At 46.4% G+C, this 26,394-nt stretch overlaps 3 protein-coding genes across 3 annotated transcripts; 1 reads left to right on the top strand and 2 right to left on the bottom strand.

Annotated features, from left to right (window-relative positions):
- Positions 1-472: 472 nt before the first annotated feature.
- Positions 473-6,619, bottom strand: LOC126567756 (mucin-19). Its single transcript, XM_050224037.1, has 6 exons — positions 6,330-6,619; positions 5,347-5,441; positions 1,344-5,263; positions 952-1,122; positions 709-888; positions 473-622 (listed from the first exon to the last, which is right to left on the bottom strand). The coding sequence occupies exons 1-6, from the start codon at positions 6,617-6,619 to the stop codon at positions 473-475; spliced, it is 4,806 nt and encodes a 1,601-aa protein (XP_050079994.1).
- A 3,165-nt stretch (positions 6,620-9,784) lies between these two features.
- On the top strand, positions 9,785-20,218 carry LOC126567552 (uncharacterized). Its single transcript, XM_050223770.1, has 10 exons — positions 9,785-11,398; positions 11,468-13,477; positions 13,613-15,065; positions 15,150-15,882; positions 15,956-16,013; positions 16,121-16,661; positions 16,749-17,262; positions 17,942-18,845; positions 19,809-19,922; positions 20,039-20,218. Exons 1-10 carry the CDS (start codon positions 9,785-9,787, stop codon positions 20,216-20,218), a joined length of 8,121 nt encoding a protein of 2,706 aa, XP_050079727.1.
- A 163-nt stretch (positions 20,219-20,381) lies between these two features.
- On the bottom strand, positions 20,382-24,100 carry LOC126568697 (uncharacterized). The gene is made up of 5 exons (XM_050225214.1): positions 24,010-24,100; positions 23,828-23,931; positions 23,678-23,749; positions 21,088-21,936; positions 20,382-21,008 (listed from the first exon to the last, which is right to left on the bottom strand). Exons 1-5 carry the CDS (start codon positions 24,098-24,100, stop codon positions 20,382-20,384), a joined length of 1,743 nt encoding a protein of 580 aa, XP_050081171.1.
- Positions 24,101-26,394: the final 2,294 nt, after the last annotated feature.

The following is a 26,394-nucleotide window of genomic DNA, read 5'->3' as shown; positions in this document are numbered from 1 at the left end:
ATATTTTACCACTGCCTTTTTGCACAATAGAGGGGAGAGTAGAAAAACGTTGCTCTAGCTCTAAATCGATTCAAACTCTGTCTTGAATCATACTATGCACAGAGAATTCTAAATGTAAAACACGCTTACCAGGAAATATGACACAATGTGAAAGAAAATGCACTTTTTCGGTGCACTGTACTGCAACTATCGCTCCTTGTCCCTCCCGCCATGTTTGCCTTTAGACGATGCCTAGATTAAAATAATCAATTACAATTATTCCACTAGCAAAAAGACGGAGACTCCTCGGAGTTTCTATACACCTACACACACCAAGAGTGTTCTCTTTACCAAGCTGCACTTTGCATTAGATGCAATCCCCGCATCAAAAGAGGAACACGCTGCATTAGATGCAAATTTGAGCTTTTCAAACCCTCCCCCGGCTTGAAAGGGTTCAACCTACCAACCAAAAATACCTATTTGTTTTGCTGCTTTATGTTTTCTCTCGCTTTTTAAAGTTACGCTTCGAAGCGCACCGTAGGATAATGTCCGATACGTGTGGTTTGTGTTGGAAAATTTTCATTATCTGCGTGCGGGCTTCATTGATACCATCGATGATGATTTTACTTCGCTGCATATTGCCCTGTAAAGCGAAGGGAGGAAGAGGAAGCAAACGCGATCGGATCAGTGATCATTAATTCGTTTGAGATAGAACAAAAGCGAACTTACCTTTAATAGTTCATTGATGCGTTCAACATCGGATGATAATTTAACTGTACCGCCGTTAGTACTACTATTACTGCTATTGCTACTACTGCTACCGCTGTTACTACTACTGCTGCCGTGGCTGCTTTCCATTGCACGTAACATTTTTTCCAGCTTGCCGTACGCTTGAGATTCCAGATCGCACTGTAATAGTAAAAAATCATTTAGCTCAAGGAATTCGATTTCAGCGAACGTTGAGCCGCTTACCAGATCCTCTATTTGTGCGCTGAGATGATAAATCTTCCAGCCGTTCAGCTTCTGAAGAATGTGTGATTGATTGGCAATGTCCATCACCGTCGGGCGGCGTTCTTCCCGCTGCTTTACGTCCGTGTATCGCTGGAAATGATTGTTGGCCGATTTCCACGTTTGTTTGTAAGACTGCGAAGGAAGAAATGGAATTTATTGAACACGATTATTTTTCTATCCGATCCACAATTGTGCTGAGCAACGAAGAGATGTCACTATTATTAGCAGAACAAAATATGACCGAAAATTACTGAAGGACTGAAAGGGGGCAGGACTAAGGGAAAAATCTACCACCAGAGATAACGGAATTCCATCCCCACGGACACAACCCTCCTATACTTATAGATACGCACCTGCAACAGACTAATGTTGTGTGGTTTTCGGAGCGTTAGATTTTGCTGTCTTGCCGCCACCACCGAAATGACGGTACTGCTCATCTGCGAACTGGTAGCCGATCCGGAAGAAGGAGGAGGATCCATCCGCACGCTTTTACTGTTGTTCATCACCACCGTCGAACCAACGCTATTACTGTTGTGCTTATTGGTGTGAGGAGTGGAATTGCTTATTCCACCACTGTTGGTTCCCGTTCCGACCGTTCCAAGCACCACCAATCCGGAACCGCTCGTATCCATCCGTTCGTCGTTCAAATAAGGATGTTGCTGCTGCTGCTGCTGCTGCTGCTGCTGACTACCACCACTAACGGTCGTATTCGTTGAGGAAGTTGATGAATTTGTGACCACCGACGACGATGACGATGAGGACGAGGATGAAGAGTTGGATTTAACAGATGACAAATGATGATGGTGCTGATGATGCGCCCCACCGTCCGTCATCGGGAGTAGTTGCTGTTTGCGCGCTTTTTTACGGGGTGATTGTTCGTAACTTCCGGCAGGTCCTGCTCCATTACTGCTACTGCCACCAACTCCTCCAATCGAAACTAAGGATGATGTGTGATTAGACATCGGAACAACCGAAAGTGTTGTGCTGGTGCCGAGGGATGTGGGGAAACTTTCCGTACAGTGGAGGGAAAGAATTTCTCGAAGTTGCTGTTGCTGCTGTTCCTGTTGTTGTTGTTGTTGTTGTTGTTGCTGCTGCTGCTGCTGCTGGAAGAAGGGATGATCATCCTGGACGGGTTTAAAGTGTCCATCACCCGACACTGCATTGCTGGCACGGTTTGCGTATGCTTGTGCACGCAACTCTTCCTCTTCCTGCTCGTCCAACCCAGGGCTGGATGTGGCACTAACGGTCGTTGAACCATCCGTCGATGGTGGCCGTGAATGGTGCAGTGGAGATGCATTAGCTAAATCTCGCAATTCCGCCACTAGATGATGATGTTGTTGCTGCTGCTGCTGTTGTTGAAGTAGCTGAAGTTCGGAACGTTCCCGTTCAACAGCCATTAGTGCTGCGGTTAGATCTTTCCCAACCGGAGTCGCCTTCATCGGACCGGAAGTTGTCTCCACAAGTGTTCTCTTGCGCAAAATGCTCGATTGGGGTGATTCCTGTTGTTTGCTGGTCGCTGTTACAACGGCTGCACCACTCGTACCGACTGGAATAATTGGCACAATACTGCTCGTACCTCCACCGGAACCACCGGAACCTCCGCCGCCACTTGAAACAATAATCTGTTGCGTTTGACCGTTACTATCGATGAGCATTTGGGAGTGATGGAATCGTATCGGTACGATCTGTGCTGTGGTAGCCGAGGAGGATGTACCGCCGGATGTTGGCTGGGACACGGATGATACGGCTGCTACTACCGGAGCCGTTTGTACGGATGCGGGAACAATTCCGTGTACTGGTCCGGTAGCAAGAGTTGCCGTTCGGGTACCGGCAGGAGCAGCTTGTACGATCGCAAACGAACCAGTGGTGCCATAGGGTGTGAGTGTTGGATTGGCTCCCGCTGGTGCTACCGTGACGACTGTTGTATTGCCAGCATTCGCACCAACACTCGCAACACCACTACTGTTGATCACACTGGAAGAAGCCGGAATTGAGAAGACGGGACCACTGATCGCACTTGCGGTTGTGATGGTGCTGGAGGATGCTGATGATGCGGCCACCGCTTGCACAAACGTGGATGACGATACGGGTATGCCGGTGGAAGAAATTGTTGCAGTTGAAGAGGGAACGCACGTGGCCGGTGAGGATGTAAGACGCTCGTAGTAAAACGTGGACGTTGGTAGGAAAGTGGTAGCGGATGTTGCTGATCCAACCGTACCACTGCCAACACCACCCCCAGCTCCCGCCGGTCCAGACGAAACAACGCTCAAGGTGGCACCGGATGCTCCGCCAGCTTTACCAACCGTTCCGGATAAACCTGCCGTACCGCCTGGACGTGTCTGTATGTAGAGCGAAGGGCCGGCTACACTGCCACTGCTCGCAACGGAATAATGTTGCGTGACATTCCCACCACCACTGCCGCCCGATTCCATCGTAACCTGTGGCGTCACTTTAGCAATCGGTAGTACGGACGCAATCGATGTGGCTGTCCCAGCTCCGGTACCAGCCGTCCGTACAATTCCTCCCGTAACGATACTGAGCGGACTGTGAGTGCCAGCGCCCGCTCCACCCACATTCCTAGCACCCGTGAGTGCCAGTGGCAAAGGGATAACTGTTCCGGATGTTCCCGATCCACCACCAGCTTGACTTACAGTCACAATCTGTTGCTGCTGCTGTCCGCTACTAACAGCCGCTGACACAACCGTCGGTTGGCCAGCATTTACGTTAACGATCTGAGTTATCTGCCCTTGGTGGGCTGTTTGTGCGGCGGGATGATTTGCAGCAATTAAATTACCCGCAATAATGGCGGTGGCGGGAGAACCTCCACTACCACCACCACCACCTCCGGGGCCTGCACCACCCGTACTGACGACTATTTGCTGACCGGATGCAGTTTGGAGTGTGGTTGTGGTCGTACCGGAACCGGAACCACCGGTTCCACCACTTCCATCGTTGCCGGATGCTGCTGTGGCGACTTGCGTTAGCTTGCCGACCTGCGCGATCGTTATGCCGGCCGGTTGGAGGGCACTCGGTGGCAATCGACTATTGCTCACAATCAGCGGTTGTATGTTGACCAGATTCGTTGTCTGGAGGCGATTTACGATCTGTGCCGTGCCGGTGCCGGTACCGCTCGGTGGGTTTTGCACCTGGATGATGCGTGCCGGGATGGCATTCGAAATGGCCGTTGCACCGGTTCCGGTTGCTGTGACGGTGCGTTGTTGTTGCTGCTGCTGGCTGTTGGTCACCGTACCGACCGTTCCCGTGTTCGAGGCGATCGTCGTCAGAACCGTCGTGGATGCTAAAACCGGTGAGCGGAAGTTTAAGCTGCCCGTGCTCACACGAATACCCGCCGTTGGTAAGCGTTGAATTGTTGGGCGAATACCGGTCGTTACCGTCGCTTGGGGGCGCTGCGGGGAAAGAGTTGTGGCCAGCGCCAACCGCTGCTGGTTCGGTCCTATCGTGTACTGTTGGGCGTTACTATTGTTTGTGTAGAGTAGCGTCGAAACTTGTCGAGGACCCTGCAGCACCGCCGAAAGTGTCGCTACCAATGCTTGCGATTGACCAGTTCCTGTTCCGGCACCACTCGAAACTACCGTCGATCCACCACCGGATGCGGAACTAATCGCAACCGCCTGCGCTGTACCGCCAGCTCCACCACCTCCAGGTGTAACTACCGTCGTTCCTCCACCAGCACCACCCGCTCCGCCCGTACCCGTCACAACACCCGGCACCTGATGATGGTTAGCGGACAGGGTGGTCTGTGTGACGACACGCGCCCTAGGTGTACCGGCCGCCACCACCTGTTGTCCCGCACCCGCCGCCCCAGCCACTCCTCCTATACTGCTCGCCCGAAACAACGGGGCGGACATTTGAAAGTTCGGCACAAGTGTCGTCGTTGCGCTGCTGGTCTGCGAAATAATCGTAGCAGCTGCTCCGGTACCCGCGGTAACGTTACGCGACGGTACAACGGTTTGCGGTTGACGCTGTACGTACGTGGTCGTGCTATTGTTCGTTCCCACCTGTATCGGTGGCGTCGAGATGCGAATCGGACCGTTAATGGTGGCACGGGACGTTGCCTGCAGGTTTGCCGCCACAACCGGGGTAGCGGAAACACGGTTCGACACATGGTACGAAACTGTGGTGGGTGTGGTTTGTGGTGCACGAGACACGGTAAGCGAGGCGTTCTGGGTCACGGTACGGGCTGCTGGTAGCGTACTGATTTGGGTACGATTCGTTGCCGGATCTGCAAGTAAATGGTTGGAAGAGGTGAAAACTTTTAAATTTTTCAATTTACGTTTGGTGGGGGGAGAGGCGAGTGAGGAGGGGATTTAAGAGCGGGCGCTTCTTCTATATTACCTTGCTTGATGGTGGCTGGTTGACGATAGAACGATTGCTGTGCGGCACTGCTCGGTATTACGACACGCATCTGGCTGCCCGGTGCTGAACCGAACCTATTGGCAGGAAGGAAAGTAAAATGAAAAGAAAACCTTAATGAAAAATGCATTTGTAGGATAGCGGGATTTAATACCCATTTTATAGCAAGCAAACATACGAAGGACGAGTGTAAGTAATTTCGAAAATCGACGCAAAAATTGGACTAAAAATTTTCTGTACTGAATATAGTGGTTTCAGCTGACTAACCTACATGCAAAGATTGTGCAGGGTTTTCCAGTGCGTATTACTTCATGTTCGGAAGTGAACAAAAATCTTCTAGCTTAAAAATTCAATCAAAGAACGCCCAAAAGAAAGAGCCTTATATATTGTTGCTTTTGCTTCATATAAAACTATTTCAAATTTAAACAGATCATAATTCATTTAACGAATCTGTCTATGTTTCCGCGGGAAAAGACTTTGTTCAATCTTGTGACCATTTCCGTTTTGTTCCATTTTTCACCACACAAATTATTTTAAATATTTAATTTCATAAAATTAATTAAAATCTCTGAATCTGAACGGGCCACAGCATGTGGCCTAGCAAACCATATTTGAAAATGACAATATTTTTTTGTTTAATAAAAAACCCTGCAAATCTACTGCAAAATAATAATAAAAATAAATGTCTCGTTTGATAAGAACAATTTTGCACTTTCGAGAATTCGTTCTCTCACTTTCTCTCTCTCTTAGTCTCATTGAAGAATGTGGGAGCATCGGGAAGCGAGCGATGTGTGCGTGTCAACACGGGCTAACAGCTGCCATGGTGTACGTGTTGAACTGCTTTCCATCTCACGCACACTCTCGCAACACACACGACCGTGACGCGATTCGTGGCGGCCAAAATATGCGCCTATATCTACTTCTCGCGTGGCCTAGGTTCTGAATTTTGCAATATATAAACTAACCTGTACGTCGTAGTCGGCATCGTCGTTTTCTCGGGTCGCACCAAAACCTTTGATGCGGATGCCAAATCGATCGGAATCGTTGTGGTGGTCACCGTTGCTCCGCCACCACCACCGCCAACGACAGCAGTTGCACTCAGCTGACCTCCTCCCGTTCCGCTAGCACCTACGGGGAGCGCTGTGATTGCTTTTGTTCCACCGGAAAGGTTCACCGTTCCGGAAGATGTTGACTTATCTCCGCCACTTCCTGTCCCTCCACTCACACCAACGGATCCACCATCCTGTGTGCTCATTCTTTTTTGTGGGGTCACCAGTCAATCTCCCCAACACGAAATTACCAAAACCAAACACGCACACGGGTTTTACACAACCTTCTAATCACTATTCTAGCCAAAACGCACAATTTTCCTGCAATATCCGCTTCCGTACTAGCAGCTAAAAGACACAGCGACAATCCGCGCGCGACACACGCTAGTAAATAAAAATTCTTTCAACGTCCCAACGTCGATCTCACGAACACACACACTCGCACACTCTCTCTCTCTCTCTCCCAGCACAGCAAAATTCGATGCTTGCACATACACCAGCAGATGTCGTTCTCGCGTATTATTCGCAGCGGGTGCTTTCTTCGTTTGGGCACACACAAAGCACGAAAAATGCAACCGCCTCCCCCAACCCCTTTGGATGAGGAAAATTTTTCCTCCCCGTTTTTCTTGACTGTTTTTTTTTTACTGTTTTTGGCCAAAAAGGGAAAACGGTCTAACGGAACAACTAAACACTCACGCATATGCACACACACACAGGCACGCACTGCGGGCTTCAATTCCTTCGCAACTATTACACCATGTAGCTTCCGGTTTTTTCCTGGTAGCAGCACCGACGCAAAACGGGAAAAATCACTTTCTATTCTGCTTTCCGCAAATGGGGGAATGGGGCTAGAAAATTTCTTTAAGAATTTGGGAAGCGATTCACACTTGCACATCACTTTCCTCACAGCACATGAAGAAACGCCGTACTTTCTTTACCGTGAACAATTACTTTACTTTCCTCCGACATTGTTCACTGCTGCTCTGGAGTGTGTTGGTTGGTTTTGAATGCTATTTAGGGAATGCAAACGACATGTCCCTCACGATTCTTCTACATAATATCGCAACAGCAAGAGACGTCCGCTTCATTACACTGACTGAAAGCGTTGGTTCCATTTGACGAAAACTCTACCGTACACACACACACAACCGCACTGTTGGACGAAACCATGTCAATAACATTCTGCACAGTGGGACACTTAATCTCTTTATTTATTTACTTTATTTTATTATTATACAAAATATTCTTTCTTTGCTTTATTTTCTCATATTACATGGTAAATATTGTACGTAAATTTGAAATATATTAAAATAACGGTACTATTTGATCGAAAAAAGGAATCAAAACTGCAGAAATTAAACTAATACAATGTCATTGTCATCCAAGCGGCTCTACATGCTCTGTTCATTTGAAAGTAATTTTGCACTGTCTATGCAATTTTGCAAAATTTTTGTAAATCTTGCTTTATATTTTAGCTGTTTATTCAGTTTTCTTTTGAAAAGAATAGCTTTCCATTATATTGTTGTCGTAAACACTTTTTTTTTTACTCAATTTTCAACAGATATCACGTTCTACTCAATTCCACGTTTAAGCGCAGTGCGCTAGCAATTTCAGTTTTTATTGATAAAATAAACCACCATAATTTCGTAAATAGTTTAATTTGTTTACTAACAAAAATCACATGGAACTGCTACTCGGGTTACACTTTAAGAAAAGAAACAATTAATCTTCCTCACATAGTGTCCATCGCTGATGTACCGCTCGGTTCCCTTCAGTGCTACGCCAACGCCATTGCAAATCGGTTTTGATAGCCGTGGTTTTGTAAAGCTGTTGGCAAAAAAGTTTCCCCAAACTATCTCCTTAACATTCAAGTAGTCTTAAGCAAGGTCCTAAGGTCCTGCTGCGTGAAGCAATATCAAAAAACGAACATTCGAACATTGCGGGTGCCTAGCAAGCAGCTGTGTTTTCAAGAGGACGCGTTCTCCCGCAGAAAAGAAGCGAAGACAACATTGCTCTTTCGAACAATACAAAACACAGCCGGGAGAAGGATCGTTGTTGAATGTGCGAACCCGTACTAAGAGGTAATTGCAATTGCACTTTTCCCCATAGCAAACATGTTCTCGAGTCTATAATGCCCCAGGTAATTGCAGGTGTGAAGTGAAAGTGTGTCCCGCGTGCTTTGTGTGACAGTGTGATTTGTGTGTTTTGAAACGATTTGTCTAGAAGATCCAGAGACACAAAACTCATCCCGAAACGATGGATGCGTCTAGCTTTGTAGTCGCTTGCATCAAAGAGGAACCGGTAGAGGAAAACCCCGATATGGAAACGGAAGACATCAAGCCGGATTTAGCCAGTCTGGTACCTTCCGAACCGACCAGCATGATGGTCCGGTCCGAAATGGCAGGTAAACATAACAACGTTGCCGCTTGGTACGTTTTGGACGGAAGGACGGACATGCCCGGTATGTGTGTTTAAGAAACAATCGACGGTGCCCTAATTATCAGCAACAATCTCATCTGATGGTGGTGTTTTGAGTGTCGAAAATTTGTAATCGAAAAACACACGCATTTTTTGCTAGTCTCTCTCTCTCTCTCTCTCTCTCTCTCTCCCTCGGTTTGACATTTCGTGACGTGCAGTGTGACAATTCTCGCGACCCTTTGTAGCAGGAGGTTCTATTTTTAGCGCTGTCAAGCGCATTTGCGCATTTGATTGCGTTTCAGTGTGCGGAAGGGATTGTTTTCATGTGGCTTGGTTGGAAGTCTTTTTCCTCGCAAGCGACAAGTTGGTGGTTCGAATCTGAATATTAATTATGCTCCCCAAGATTGTGGTTACTTTCCTTACTGGAGTGTTGTAGTGAGTTGTATTTATGCCAATCAGCTGGTGGGTGAACATCTAGCAAGGTTTTGTGTGTGTACGGGGAGGAAAACCAGAGTGAGGGTCGTCCGAAACAGTGAAGTGAGGAAAGTCTGCGTAAGTTCGCCCCAAGCAAGCGAGGTTCCACGTGTTTTCATTTTTGTTTTCGTTCAACCACACCGAAAATTGGTTGCGTTTAAGTTTATTTTTCCGTCGGAAAACGCAAGGAAAAGGGAGAAGAAAGGTCTAGATTCGTATACCCCCACGCAGTAGGGCCCCGCGTTCTAATTCTATTTCTCGTCATTAATCCACAGCCGGCAAGGTGCTTGTTTTGCTGTTGCTACTGCCTACTGCTACCTTCTTGCCCGCAGTTCGTTTTTACGTCATAGTTTACCGTTGCACGACCCTCCAAAGTCCCTCCAGTAAAACAGGGCCCTCCCTGAAGGAACACACACACACGGCACAGTGATAACACAGCACGCTTTGGCTTGAAGAATATCAAAGCGACAACAGCCGCAATGTATACTGAGCCACAAAAAACACAACAACAACAACCGGCTGCAATCACAAGCAGCGGAACAGGTAGCAGCAGCAGCAGCAGCAGTACGCGTTTTCGCCGACAAAAAATAGTTCCCGCAGTGGTGGCTAGAAAAATCGGTGCTAACAGCACGAAAAGCTCAGCAAAACTCACTTCGTTTAAGGAAAGTCCGAAGGAAGCACCTAGTCAAGATGAATCCAAGCAAGTCACAACTCCTAAAGAGGAGTTGGTAGCGGATGTCATCAATTTGCCGCAAGTGGAAGCTGCACAATCGCTCGAAGTTTCATCAGCGTGCCAAGCCGAAGAGTCCCGCAGTGTTTCAGTAAAAGATGATGCACGACAGGATGTCGCCTCCAGCAATGCCTCCAAACCACCAGCCGCATTCCGACGGATAAAGCCAAAAGTTGCGATACCGCAGACACAGAAACCGGTCAAATCTATTTTAAAGAAATCAACACCCATCAAAGACAACCCTACCGAGGCGGCGAAGGTCGAACATGTGCCAAAGGTAGAATATACACTGGCAGCACAAGAGAACAGTAGTGAAGCTACGGTTGAAACCAGGTCCTTCGATCCCACTAGCGAACAATTCTTACCAGAAGATAAAAATCAGCATATGGACGAAATAGTACGGAAGGATACCAATATTGCCTTAAGTCCAACACAGCAGCCAAACTTATCACCCTCTGTTCCAACCATTCTTGCTACATCACACGAAAATGAAGAAAACCAACCAAAACAGGTGGCAGAGCAGAGTAAATCGCCGTCGCCTAAAGATGGTGTATCGGGTCCAACAAATAATGTTCCATCAGTGTCGATTCTTCCGGCTCTTAACAATGCTACAAATCCCAGCAATGCAACAAATCTCACTGTCACCGCTACCAAAACAATAAAACGTAGGATTAAGTTGGATGGTCTTGCGCCGCAAATAGCGGAACTGCTCAAAGGTAGCATCGGTAACAAAAAGTCGACCACCGGTATATCAACGCTAACTAAAGGGAAGAAGCTAGCTGCTGCATCTTTTCCCCCAAGTACATCACATGAGAACGAAAAGAACCTGTCCAATAAGATGGTTGTAGAGCAGAGTCAACCGTTGGTCGAAAATAATAAAACTTCCGATTCAGCTGAAGTAGATAAAGTATCCGTCCAAGAAATGCGTATCGATAACGTACCATCAGCTTCGCCTCTTCCGATCACTAATGTGCCACTTGTGCCATCAGCTAAAAATGTTCCCAGCAATGGGACTAATACCGGTGTTGCTCCAACAAAAATTATCAAAAGGGCCTATAAGTTGGGTGAAATAGCGCAAATAGCGGACTTACTCAAACGTAGCATCGGTAAGAAAATGACCACCAGTAAGCCAATGCAAGGGCGGGTGGCTGCTGTATCGAAACCACCGGACCATAAAGAAGAACTGGAAAATGTATCGTCGTTTCCAAATGTCTTGGATGCAAACCAAGATACCAAGTCATCGGAAGTGGCTGTCGAGGAGAATAAAGCGTCGGTCGCAGAGAGCGTATCGTGTCCAGCTGCAGCAGATAAAGCCGTAGTTGAAGAATTGCGTCTCGATAATAATTCACCCCAAGCAACGATTGTAGCGGATTCTGAAAAAATAGCATCAGCAGTAGCCACCAATGTTCCCGTGCTCGAAACCTGTGGCGAGCATAATTCGCCTACAGAAACTGTCGTTACGAAACCACCATCACCTACGGTGCAAACTCGATCAACAGCACCAGCAGCAAAAATGCCGATTATCGTTGGACAAACGTCCGGAGGTAAACAAATTCAAAAGGTACTTAAGCTTACGCCCGAGCAGTGGCATCAGGCACTGAAAAATGCTAAAAAAGGAAAAGCCTCATCGAAGGCTAAGGACAGCAGTAATGTGTCTGCTCCGCCACAGCCAAACGCAATGCCAGGAAGTACTCCAATTGTGCCTCAAAATGAGTCTCCGATAGTGGCATCAGCAGTACCTGTCAACTCAAGCAATTCGATGGAAGGAAGAAGGCTGGTAAATATTATTTCAAACATAGTTTTGCCTCCGGTAAATGTGCCCCACAGTTCGGACAACAACCTTTTAGCGAATTCTGACGCTTATTGCTCTTTGACTGGAGTACCCAGCCAGCCGAATATTTTCAGCGTGTCTGATGATGCAGTAGCTATAAACATTCCTATGACACCACCCGGCACAACACCAACATACCCGAAGCTGATTATTCTGCATCAACCTGCACCAGCTTCGGGTTCATCGCCGTCTACAGGAAAGTCCAGCAGCAGGTTAAAGTTACCACAAGATTCTTTTAGCGTTACCGTACTACCGAAGCACACCGTTCGGGCAGGACATCCACCCTCATCCACTCCTTCGTCGCAGAAGAGGCCCTTACCAACACCGGACGTAACCGTGCGACAGATTTCCCCGAAAAAGATGCCTTACGCTAGTGCTGCTCGAGTCCCGTTGCCCACACCAATCATTTCAGTCACCGTCACTCCGGCAGCCAATGATGAGGGAAGTAGCTGTGCTTTGGCCAACAATCACCTTAACGTACCAAATGATCCTCGCATCGTTCCCAAGATTGTAATCGATCGCTGCGATACGGCTGAGCCCGACGACAGCCAAGCATCGCACTCGTCCACCTCCTCGTCATCTTCATCGTGCCAGAATTCGGTTCCAAAGCATCAACCGAAGAAACTTACCGATATCTGCACAACAACAGCACAAGCTAAAGATTGTTTGGTCAGCTCGGTAATGGGATGCTCACCCGACATCCGGGATAAGTTACGTGCAAAGTCGTTACAAAATTTGAGGAAGAAAAAAGAGAGCGAAAACCGGGGACAATTGCCACGACAATATGCTGGTCCTGCAGCGAAGCACCTGCACCAAGGGAGCAAGGATGCAAATGTACTTCAACACATCGAAACATTTGGTGATGGAGACACAACTGTTAATCCTACGAAAACGGATGGTAGCGCCGGTACTGATTTAGCACTCAGCAATGTCTCCAACATTGCTTCTAATGCCACTCTACATTCTAAAACTCCCAACTTAGATGTACAGTGCGTGATTACTGAGGTGGCCGGACAATCTGAAGCAGCAGTAGCAGCAGTTCCATCGAGTGTACCGAAATCGGATAAACCGAAAAAGGATCGTGGACCAGCAACCGCAAGCAACTCGAAGCATGCTGAAACACAAGAACTCAGTGCTCCAAATAACGGCTCCTTACACTATGATCAGCAGCATGATGAGCCATTGGTCCAAAGTGGTTGCTCCGATGGTAATGCGCCGTTAGCAGGATCAACAGTCTCTCCCAATACGCAAATCCCCCAAGCTCCGGTTGGTGATTCGATTCGTGAGGAGAAAAAGGATTGTGAATCGAATGCATTTTTCGGATTTTCCAGTGCGTCCATTGATCGCACGGAACGAGATTTTGAGGACAGGGCACGCACCATTGATTTGATGCTAGCAAAAAGACAATCCGAAGAAGGTACGAGCGAGAAAGAAGAAACAAGCGAACCACCTTCCCCCCCTATGAAGGAAACTACAGACGATTCATGCTTTAACACGATTGAGATTACAGAAACGGCAGTACCTTTAGTACCTGATCAAACTGACAATACTCAACAAATAGAAGAACCTCGGGAAGTTGGCGTGAACCTAACAGAAATCCAACCGGAAACAGCTTTGACCGACAACGGCATTGGGATATCGGGGAAATATCGCGAGAATATAATCCTGACCGAGATCACACCGGAAACGGCAGCAAAGGACACTATCCTGGTTTTATCGAAAAACCCCCTGGGGAATGCGCACCAGACAGAGGTTCCACCAGAATCAAATCAGCACAACAGCGTCAGGGTGATACCGAGCAGTGATGAAATGATTGAAAATGAGCAACAAAATGACATGCGTAACATATCTGCTGAGAAACTGAAGGACTGTTTGGAAGCTGAAAACTTCGAAGAAGAACTGAAAGCTCCAGATCCTGTCTCTCATGATCCCGATTTCCGAGTTCCACCAGCGGTACACCACGATTGTCTTTATCAGCCAGCAACCGGAGTCGATTTGATCGTCGCAGTAGCTGCAATGAGGCGTGATAAGCGTATTTTTTCTGTTGATGATTTTTCGGATCGGGAGTATGAGATTGGCTCGAGGGAACAAGCATCTGTAAAAATTCAACCCTCCTCAACACAAACACCATCCACTTCATCTCGGTGTGGTGGTATTCCGCTTGGCCATAGAAAGGAACGGAACAGGCGTAAAAGGTGGAAAGACGAGCTCATTAAACTGTTGTGGAAGCACGTGAATCATGAAACTCTCGTAGCGGATTTAGTGAGTCAAGAGAAACGACGCTTCAATTACCAGTCGTCATCCGATGTGGAATCAGAATCGAATGAGCAGTCAGAATCGGAGGAGCTTACACATTCGTCTGCTGAATCAATGGTGGAAGAAACGATTTTAAAGCGAGTTCTTGCTAATGTCAAGAAACCGGCAGTCGAATGTGGCCAACAACAAACAACACAAAATGACCAAAGAGATGAACTGGAGCCAAGTACCACGTTCGTCGGTGATAAATCTACAGAAGAGAGCAATGAAGTAGTGCCCTCCTGTGAAAGCTTGTCCGGTCGATCGGTTGATCCTGTAGCACAAAGTAATGAGCCATCCTTCGCTCCGGAGCCCATTACTACAGTCTGTGATAAAATCGAAACGAATGTCAAAACCTGTGATACATCGAGCAGTGCTGTAGCAGAACTGAACAATACTCACACCGAACAAGTACAACTTGCACCTGTTAGTAGAAAACGTCGACGCCTGCTGTCCGAAGGGATTAGACCTTTTGCAAAACGAAAACCGCTCGTACAGAAAAGATCAAAGCTTAATAGAAGGGCAGCGATCGATCAGTCGCTCCGCTGGTACGGTAGTTCGGATGGTTCGTGTGACGAGGTAGTTTCGGATTGCTCTACGGATGGATTGTCGACGGTAGAAGTAGCGACAAACAGTAGACAGCCAGCAGCGTCAGTTGAAGCAAAAAGTCTTCCGTCCGAAGTTAAAGAAGAACCGGGCAGAAGTAGGCTAAGCAGAAGAAGATACTCGAGCAGTAGCAACAGCAGCACCGCCGGGAATAGTGTCAGTCTCAGCCGGGAAGGTCATCTGTCCGCTAGGGAAGAATCAAAGTCAGGCATGAGGCGCAAAGTGAGGCGCCGAAAGAAACGAACGACCACTGATGTTGGTACCGTCGATAGCAATGTCCGTCCTTCCACGTCCACTAGTAAGTAGCACCGATACTGATGTAGTCCTCACAATTGCTCCTCCCCAACATTGCTTCTCCTCCCACACACATCAAATTCTAAAGCTTCCAACCTAGATGGACAGTACGTGATCACCGAGGTGGCCGAACAAGCGAAAACATCGCGTGTACTCGACGTTATTAACGTGAGGAACAATCGCATTGTCAAACCCGCAGAAGAACAATCACCCGCCGAGGTGAGAAAAGATGTGCCGAAAAAAGGTCGTGGACGTGGAACGAAGTCGAAGCAGGCAGAAGCTCCAAAGCTCACCGTGTCAAAGAACGATACGGGCGGTAATAACAGTACGTTAAACAATGATCCTGAGGATGAGCCGTTGGTCAAGTGTGGTAACTGTGGTGGTGATGTGGTAGCGGCAGCATGGGACGATCATGCCAACTATCACAATGGAGCAGCGTATCGGGTCGGGGTCGATGCAACGCTGGACATGAAAGACGTTAAAGCGATCTCGACGGCAATTTTACGCTTTATGAAAATTCACAACCGCAAAGAGTTGGCCTGCGAACGGTGCGGAATGGTAAAGAAGTCGGGACTGGGGATGGCATCCCATTACATCTCGTGCGGGCTTACCGAGCTAGAGCTGGAGCAGAGCAAAGCGGCCTGTGTGCACTGTGGACGGAAGATGAAAGCTGTGAGTCTGCTGGTACATCAGCAGCAGCACTGCCGGGTGCTGAAGGAGCAACAGCGTCAGCTTGCTCTCGGCGAACGGGACGCTATTGCTGCTGCTGGCGATAAGGATACAAATGCAAGTGGCCGGAAGAAGCGAAAATCGGTTGCCAGGTAGCTTACTTCTTGTACCGATGCAAGGCTGCAGTGAAGTTTGCTCATTCTTTGTGTGTATGTTCATTTCTAGCGCCGAACGAATGATTAAAAAGATGTCCAAGGAAATCAATGAAGACCCGATCCGTGAGGTATGTCTGGTACAATTCGAATTGTTCCGAAGATTCCTATTACTATTGTTATTACTACTTTCTATTAATTTTAACCCGAGTTTGTCATCTTCTTCCCCTCTGTTCAGTTGATGGTGGAAGTAACAGCCGATGGAGTTAGCAACACCATCCTCCAGTGCTGGCAGTCACATCTGAAACAATCGGATGCAGCCGTCTGCGATTCAAACGGCTGTCCGTTCTTTGGCATGACATCGGAACACATGCGCCGGGAGCATAGTACTGAGGACGGATCCGCACGGAAACCACTGTACCAGTGTGGCAAATGTACTTACATGTCAACGAATCAGGAAGGGATCAAGACACATCTTACCGCCGAGCACCCGCAATTGATGCGAGAGATTGCAGCTCAACTGCGCCAAATGCCGCATATGACCAGTGGTAACGATTCCGATGCTTACGCCGGGTATAGCAGCACCACGGATGATTATGATAGCTTTGCGCCAGAGGATGAGGATGAAGGGAAAGGCACCAAAGGGGGCAAAGGAAAGAAGAGCAAATCGAAGGCGAAAAAGACACCAAGTAAGGCGGGCAGTAAGATCTCGACGGAACTGTTGTTGGATTCTTCTATAGTTTCGACCGGCACGGAGGAAACAGATGTGTACAAAGAAAGTAAGTTTAAACAGGTTTTGTCCGTTTTATCCGTGTTCTTTAAAAAACACGCCTTTGCTTTTGTTTTCTTGCTGTATCTTCCTACAGTGGTCCTCCAAGAGTCGATTGAATTCAAGCAGGATAAGCACAAGTATCACATCATGTCCGCAAAATGGACGCAAGAGTTCCGCCGGACACATTACGTGACACGGTTACTTTTCGCCGACTTACGCCCGGACCTGGACACATCGTATCTCCGATCGATTGCTTTCCTCCATAGCTATCTGCCACAAACAACACACTCCATTCGGTACGTGCAATGTAACTCCGGTCAATACGATCCGGGATACACGTCGGAAAAGTTCGCGCATCGGTGGCAGCAGAAGGCAACGTTCGAAGGTGAAGCCCTTGGATGCGAATCGTTATTCTTCTGCGGTGGACCAGTTGTATCACTCGACTGGTTACCATTGCCGGACGAAGCTGGGAACGATTGTGATCAGTTTCTGGCAATTGCTTGTAAGCAGCGGTACGAAGAGTATTACAGCTGTGATCAACTCGCCCTGCCCCGGTCACAAAAGGGTTTGGTACAGATCTGGAACGTTGGTCCCATACAAAACATTGGGTAAGTGTAATACGAGCTGGAAGGAGTTGTGCAATTCAAATTTTTTAAACCATTTTTAAAACATTCACAAAACGGTTATTTTTGCATTTATTCTTTCTGGGACTGTTTAATAAATAATCAGTAATAATAAGCGCAAAATGACATTGAAAGCAAGGTTCAAGTATGAACAGCTTAATGTGGGCAGCAACGCTGGTCCTAATTTCCGCCCTATGTTTCTGCGATTACTGGAAGGAAAGTAGCTTGCAAATAATTATTATATGTATAAAGATCTGCTCTGCTCTGCAGTTCATCAGTTGAGTTTTGAACCTGCGTCGTCTGAGGTAAAAGCTTGATGAGCGCCTTCAGCGCGTTTGCATGGTGCGCTATGCTTGCATGCCGCGAGTTGCTGCTCAAATCTGTATTTGACAAGGGCAATGGTGATCTCCTCTTCATCGCAATTGGTTCATTATGGAAAAAATGTTTAAAACACTTCTTTTTAATAAATATTTTAAACATTAATATAATTTTTTTCACATCTTACTGTTAACAGTACCTCCCAGAAACCCGGGTGTAATTCATTTTCAAAATCAAATACATTTTTACACACTTAATTTAGTTTTATAACTTTTTTGCACGTTTAAATGTTGATAATTGGTCATTCATTTCTTCACACGCACACGCCTTTTTTATCTTCTCATAGATCATCGAAGATTACGCTTCGCTGTCCTCAACTAGCGTTCGCCATCGCATGTGACTATGGGCCCATCTGGCAGGTAGCTTTCTGCCCTAGCGGATGCTATAATGATGCCGCCCAAGACCTTGACCGGCTAGGACTGCTGGCGGTAGCCGGTTCGGACGGGGACGTCCATTTGTACGCATTAAGCCGAAGCATGGCAGGAAATGAACACGATTCGTCGTCACTTCGAATTTTACCACTTCGACCAGCATTGCTACTATCGCTTAGTTTCTCCATTGATCCGCACCACGAACCCGCCTCCGACTTTACCGGACGGAGCGTGCAACGGATTTCGTGGTCGCGGGAAAAGGGACACAACGTACTAGCGGCCGGCTACTCGAATGGTGTCGTGGCAGTGTGGAATCTATCCGTCAAATCACCATTGCTCGCCGGGACGAAAAATGGTATCCGAACACTGTTGCCCGTGCACAAGATTCTGCACTCTAGCAGCAGCTCCATAACCGCACTGGATCTACACTACAGTTCCGGCTCAAGGTTTCTAGTGGTTTGTAATGCTGACCGCCGGCTGAAGGTGTACGATCTCGGTTGCGGTCTGTACCAACCGTTAGAAACGTTGAGCATGGTGGTGCGTAGTCGAATCTCGGCCATCCGTTGGATGCTACACTTCCCGGTGCTGGTGATCGCGTACGATGATGCACTGTATATTGACCGGTGTGCGTACAGTGTGCACCAGCCGCGTGATATTGGTTTGCGAATGTTTAACATATTTACGGTGGGGTCGGAAATGACCGATCTTGGTACGAACGATTGGCACAGTATGAATGCGGTGGCGACCAGTGGCGGTGATTTGGTGGGCCATCGGCCGGTGCCGTTTGTGCACGGTATGAACTACAAGAAGCTACCTCAGGTAAGATGGGGATTGATTCAACGCATGTTATGTTGAAGAAAAAGAAGAAAATATACAAAAGGGAAGGAAGAAGTGGGGTGGGGGCGGTGAACATGAAAAACTGTTGGATGAAAGGCTGTCATAAAAGAGGAGGAAATGTATGGTGTGAATATGATTATAAATGCAACATTTAGCTTTTTTTAGCATGGAAAACGGTATTGATGAAGAAAACAAACAAACCGGGGGGAAAGAGAGATTCAGAAACTAAATTCTGTTCAAGGTCAGTCACTATATCTTTGAAAATTTTTGAAGGTTGTCGGGGAATAGGAATCGAACTCGGGTCTGTCAGCACGGCAAGCGGGTACATCACCGTGTTGACTATTTAGACCAGTTCGATGAGGGGTGTTAAATACTGTTTAGTTCTAATCTCGACATCTCTTTTAAATTATTAATGGGAAAGTTCCATCGTTTTCGGAACGCAAGGAACGCCTGGTAGGTAGTTCAACGAAAACAGAAAAGTTCCACAGTGTTTATCGTGAATTAGTGGTCAGCCTAATATCCCGGCTGCATGACTAAACCGTGGATCAAGCACAGCCATTAGAGATGATTGCAAGTTTTTCAAAAAATAATTCCTCAGTAGATTTTTTAAATAAACAAACAGTCAAGCCGGGATGAGACAAAGAATAAGGAGGAAATGTTCATATAATTTAGTCATCACAAGCGATGTTTTGACAATAAGGCATTGTACCGTCATAATTAATTGTAAGCGTTGCTATCGTAGTAATATAATAGTGTAAAAGACATGAAAAAAAGGAGTTTGAGTGCACATTCTCATACATTCAGAACAGTAAAATGTAGATGCGAAAACCCTCTTTATGATTTTATTTTAATGTCCTTTCTGAACGTACGAAACAAACCTAATAGGTATGGCACGAAATTCTCATTACTATTCTAAACCTTGTTTGGGCTTTTACATTTTCTCAGATTTTAACGACGACAATCCCGCTAAAACTGAACGCGATTGACGATTCTGTTGACGTTTCGTATTATGGTGCGTTCGCCAAAGAGTATGGCATTATATTTTCTGACACTGATAAGGTTAGTGTAATTGGATCAATTTGTACTATATTCAATATTATATTTCTTTAATTTATTTATGTTTTTTAAAACATTAACATTCAAACCTCAATTCCTTTTATTATTGCCAACTTCAGGTTCCCACCGCTATGGACACAACGGCGCTGCACTTGAAAACGTGGCGTCGGGCTAAATTCAACCATTATCCTTCTGTGCGCCTAAACCAAATCCGATGGAATCCAAACTGTAACTCCTACACATACTACGCCATCGGCTACCAGGCAGGATTCGTGCGCGTACGAGTGCTACGAACCTAGAGTGTTCCCCTCAACTTCGTCTGCCAACGCCATTCCATTGCATATTTTTTTTAGCTTAAGTTTTAGCAACAAATTTTTACGTTAATTAAATGTAGTGTTTTTAATTGGTAATAAAAACGAAAACATGTGTGTGTGTAATTAATGTCCAAACTGGGCTAGCATTTTAGGACGCAGCACCCTCTTCCGGGTCGCCACCCGTTTTTTCGGGTGAATTCTGAGAGGAAGAGGTCGTTTCACCTTCCTCACCGGTAGAACCTTCCCCGATCGTACCCAACTCTCCCTGCCCGTCGGCGCCCGGTTCAGCTGACGGTGTAGTCGAGACGGCTGAATCGGCAGCGGACGATACCGACGTGTCACTCTTCTTGCCGCGCCGTTTCTTTTTGTGCTTTTTCTTCTCCACCTCACCGGTTTCATTTTCTTCCTCAACAAAGTTGTAGTTCGGTGGAAATAGGGCGGCACACTCTTCCTGGCCCTCGACCGCGTTTTGGCTAACGTAGCAAGGACCCATCGCGGTCAGGGCAAGCATCGCGTGGCTCGTTGCCTTCGACACCTTCATGATTAGCTTGTCGTTAACGTTCGGACGCTTGGTCATGTAGCGTTCGGTTGTTTTGGCAATCAGTTCCGCCGTTTTCGGATCACCGGTGCTAAAGTATCCGAAAGCCATAACCTGCGTTTTGTACTTCTCGTTCATCGCTACCTCGAGCACGTCCCGCTTTTTGTACGCATCAAACACCATGCATATGTGGGGTGGTTCCGGAACCGGATCCGGTGGTAGAAAGTGCTCCGTCAGCTGCGGGTGTGCATGAGAAAGAAAAGGCAAAGAGATAATCAATTGGTACGTCCCCGAAACGGTACCTAACAAGGCTTACATGGCGAAACAGTAGATAGAACAAGGCCGCATTTGCACGTCGATTCGTTGGAGTCCACACGCCCGGAATGATCAGCCGTGGACAAGTCTCCTCATCGAACGTTTCCTTCGAAGCGTTCTGGGACGATTCGGACGAGTTCGTTGTCGCGATCGAACTAGCGCTCTTTTGTGGCGGCAATTTCGACACCATCTTCCACGTTCCATCGTTCGCATTGTACATCAGCTCGAGTGGTTCGATCATGCGAGGTATCACCTTCTCCACGTTACCGTCCGCATCCAGCACCTCGACCGGTTCGGTGATGATCTTCACAAACGCACCAATCACTTCCTCCGGCGAGCGTGTTTCACCCTCGGTAAGCTTCCACACGTACGCCTGAATGTCTTTGTAGTAGATCTGCTCAAAAACATCATCCGCAAGGCGATTTTCGCACTCGAAATGGAGCACTTCCAGCATTTTTGGATTTAGATGGACCAATCGCTTCTCTTTCATGTGCAGATCATGCTTTTCGGCGTGATCGTGCAGCTTCTTGAACACATCCTTGTGTACGTGCGGCATAAAGAGCGTAATGCCCATGTCCGGGATGTTGGTCATGATCTCGTCCGTCACGTGCGTAATGTAATCGAGCCGCTTCTTGGCGGCTGCTTCCTTCTCGATACGGGCCACCTCTTCTTCCCGCTCTTGGCGCACATCTTCCCGCTCCTGCTCTTCGGGCGTGAGTTCCCAAAGTTCGTAGTAGGAGCGTTCAAGTTCGCCCGCGCGACATTTTAACTCAATATCCAGCTCCTCGGTGATGAGATTGATCAGCTTCGGTACGTTGGTGCCGAACATCAGGTTCACGATCTTGCCATGCTGTTTTGGAGAAGAATGTGATGCAGTATATGTGATGACTTTAAGCAATCTTGAATTTCCTTGACGGAAACCCCCCAATTTTTACGAAAACGGAGAACACAAACATCGTAACTCTGAAGCTATTAGGGAATATATTTTTATGATCAGTCACGGCAAATGAAAACAACGACCGGAAAGTATGCGGTCCAAAACAGCATGTTATTGTATTGATTTAATTGATTGTATTGTTCCTACTTTATTAGTTTGCATTCCGAGGTTTTGGTTGCTTTTGCATGATGTCCACCAGAATTTAGGACCAAACCACCAAGGAAAGGAAAAAAAATTACCGTCCCCGTGGAACGGCTTGTGATGTTGCTGCACGCTGATTTCGGTCGTCCCTAGTTTATGGACGTTATCGTAAACGTCTTTTTATGTCCTCCGCGCTCGTACGCGCTTAAGGATAGGATGGAAGAAAATATTTACTTTCCCTCCCATCTCCCCCCTCCTCCCCAAAACATGTCTGTATCGATTAGTATTGGGAGCAGCAGCGGCAAGTCATGTCTGCCACATCACCCGTACCCGCTGGTGGTGACCGGATGCGTGACCGATTTCGATAAAAATTGAAACGATTTGTTTGCGAAAGCGTTGGGTTTTGTGGCCTGTGGTTCGCGTGGTAAAAATAGACCCATTCTGCCATTTTGCACTGCTGGCCGGGTTTCGCTACGGTACGGTGGGTGTGTACGTTAATTTGTAATTTTCTCCTCCATCGTTCGTGCCTCAATTAAAATGGGAGTTTTTTTTTTGTAATCCACCTTCTAAACATGCCATGACAGCCGCCGAACTGATGCCGATAGACCTGTACCTGACCTTCAACCTTTTCACTGTTGCAACAAACAATCTTTACAGCCTTACCTTACTCGAGCCGCCTATAAAAAGAGGCGGAAAAGCTAAATCAGGTCAAAGTCTGACGGGTTGAAAATTGAAAATGAGAAACTTTTTGGTTCCATTACTTGCTGCTGACTAGTTTTTGTGTTGCATATTGCATACATTTAGGCGCATTACAGCGACCATGCATTTACGATCGGTATTTAAAGTAAGTTGGGTTAAACTAGTTAAACTATAACCTCATCAATATCTGTTAGCATCATATTCAGCGGTCAGCTTTAACTTCCGATAAGAACCTTGGGAACGGATCGCGTGCTGTGTCAGCAGCTTGGAATGCATTTCTTTACCACTCGTCGAAAGAAAGGGCCATAATATAGTCAACTCTGTGGGACAGTAAACCTGTCGTTACTGATTTGCTATTCGACGGGCAAGTTGTGTTCAAGGTTTATGTGTTCAGACCTAGGTTTCAGCTCTTGCTTTAGTTCTGTGAAGCGATTTGGGTTGGTGGGCTTGACTCAGACTTTGAAGACTTATGGTCATAATTTATCAAAATTTAAGAATTAGATGAGAATAATGGAGGCGACTCCACACGGCAGGACCGGAGTTGAAATTCCAACCCAGAGAGAACTGATTAAAGAACTAAGTAGTATCAACAAGTATAGTAAGCCATTCGAAGACCGGCATGATTTAGTAGTTGGTTAAGCCAAAAATATGAAGAACACTTCGTTTTGCTTGCTTAGAACCTAGTCGATTTTTCAACTAATTTTCTTGGTGAATGATTTGCTCTCAAGCAAATTTAATTCTCTCGAAAAACACATCAAAAAAGCTCTTTTTAAACATTTTCTTAAATAAGTCCCATTTTACAACTTTCACTTACCGAAGCAAACAGCCACGTCGGTTCACTTTTGTTGCGGAACCGTTTCAGCGCGCCTATTTCGTCCGATTTGCACTGTACAGAAAGCAGAAATTGAAACTTCAACTACAAGGAACAATACCAACAACAAAAAAACACGACTTCTCAACATACGATGGCCAGCTGCAAGTTGTCTCCGCCAAGTTCCAGCTTGATTTTCTTCAAGCTTCCAATCATGCCTACGCACGGTCCGCACCATTCCGTGTACACATCCATAACTGTTGCGAAAGTAAGGTAATTTTTAGTGGGAGTTTCATTTTTTCTTCAAACGCAACCCATAACCTGCTTTTACTAACCAAGCAACCCGTCACGTTCAAGAAATTTTTCAAACTCATCATCCGTACTGATCTCCGTCTGGAGCTGCTGAACTCCTCCTTTTTTCGCCATTTATAAAGAACTTACGACCAATATATGGTGCACAAAACAATTTAGATAAAATGACTAGAATTTAGGTTCTGTTTTAGGTAGATTTTCACGACAACATTTACTTCCGAAAAGAGATTTGCACAAAAAATATCGACCCCCCCGAAAAAGGAATGCCTGTGTCAGCACGTTCCGAAAGGTTAGGCAAGACTGAGACACGTCGCAGCAAACAAACAACGCATTCACAGTGCAACCAGCAGGTCGGCTCGACCGTGTGTTGCCTAAGTAACGGTAGCTAAGCAGTTTTTACCCCGTAGCAACTAAAGCCCCCCCTTTCGCCTGATCATAGTTTTCGGCTTCCGTACACACTTGACAGGTTGCACACCGTTTGACAGTTCCGGTAAGCTACCAGGCGTCCGCTTTTTGTTTACGTCGTGGAAGCATAGAACAAATGGTGTGGGTTAAGAATGGTTTGAAGCAACAAGAAACGATTTCACGCCACCGAATGATTGTTGTATGTGCCTGGTTTCGTCGCATCATTCGACCGCTGCACTGATTTATGAATGCAACACGAAACGTGGTACGTGTCTGCGATCGGTTATTGTTTCATCAGAATTTTCGATGCCGCAGTACAACTTCAAAGGCTTTTCGCCAAAGGGTGTTGATTTATGGTTGAGGCCGGCACGTTCTCACACATTTGGAAGCTCTGCGGTGTTAGAAGAAGACCGAACAGAACATGTGTGTGTTTAGCTAATGTTGAGGTATTGATTCGAACGGTTTGAAAAAAACGGCAACTTGTTGCGCTATCTGAGCGAGTTTCTGCGATTCATTTATTGTTTAAGATTTTCAAATAGCCTCCCAATAGTTGCCACATGCATAAAAAGGTACCACAAAAATGGTGAAGTGGTGTACTTATCTAGGGAAAAAAGTGCGTTTGGAGATACCGAAGGAGAAGCCATCTTCAGTGTCCTCGGCAAATCATTCCAAGATCGCAAACAATTTCAAAAGAAAATTCTCTCTAAATAAATGCATGTTCAAAGTCAGGGATGGATTGTTGAAATAGGCTGCCTTTAAACAGAAAAAGGTCAACAAAAGTATGTTTTGACACTTACATAGTTCTTAAGTGCCGACAAAAGACCGCAAGATGACGAGGCAAAAATTCGATACTTTTTTCTTAATTTAAAAATTTATTATTCAATTCAATTTGATTGGAAACAGAATCTTTCACCGTATAATTAAACAATGCATATGAAAAAGTTGCCTTTTTAATGCTTACGCTATGTCACGGTACTCCTTGATCATGCTTAGTGAACAACCTCCTAACGACAGTTAGCTTACATGTGCGGCTAAAGCTGACATAGGGATGAAAAGTTGGATTCGAACTTTTTGAACACCCTGGGCTTTTTAAGAATTTCAGCATTTCTTTTTGCGCCAAAAACGGGCTCAATCTACGCCTCTTTTGTACAAGAAAGGATTCAAAAATTTAAATCAAACGTTAGAAAATTTAACAATAAATGCTGTACTGAAAATTTGACACCGATTTTTCCAAGCGCCTAAAACTATGCAATCCTGGTACGTAAACATGTTTTCCACTAGAAGAAATTAACGCCACCCTCAAACCAAAGGTTCGAATCTCGATTGAATTCTCATTTTAAAATCTACTACCTGTAAGGGGCCCGATCCAACCTTCCACCTTCCCAAAAACGTTTTCAATAGCCTTATCAAACGCGTACCCCTTCCCGCCTAGAAGCTTCCGCACCTTTTGATAACGCGTCCGATTGCGTTTGGGTGGGGAGATGCAATAAAAGTGATACTTTGCCCGATTCGGCTGTCGTTTTGGTCAATCAAATGGGGTGAGAAGCAACCCGAATAGGCGCATGATAAGATGTTTCGATTGTTTTGTTCAAGGCACTGGGCATCCTACCCTTTCCTGGTGCTTCCTCAAGGCGCCAAATCATGGGCCGGTCGATGTTTTGAGCAGTTCGAATTTAGCCGGCCAGTTTTATCGATTCGCTGTGGTCTCGAACGTACCGATCTTAGACGGTTTTTTCGTACGGTATTCGAGACCTTCACGAGTTAAATCCCAGTTAGGTTTTTATCTTTTTGTCCCCTGCCGGTCATTTTCGAGCTGATCACACCGGCATCTCATCTCTGATGTGTTTTTTTCTTCTTCCTTTCTTCCTTTTCCATTCGATCCAATCTGCTGATCGGAGAGGTTTTGGTTGGGGTGATTATCGGTATCGGTTGCACCTTTGCATCAGCGGTTTCGCTTATTAAAACTGTTGAGAACATTTCAAATTGACAGTTGCGATTTGAAT

Source organism: Anopheles maculipalpis, chromosome 2RL, assembly GCF_943734695.1.
Source record: "Anopheles maculipalpis chromosome 2RL, idAnoMacuDA_375_x, whole genome shotgun sequence".
Classification (NCBI taxonomy): Eukaryota; Metazoa; Arthropoda; class Insecta; order Diptera; family Culicidae; genus Anopheles; species Anopheles maculipalpis.
Note: the sequence above shows the minus strand (reverse complement) of the source record. Positions and strands in the feature narration are given on the sequence as shown.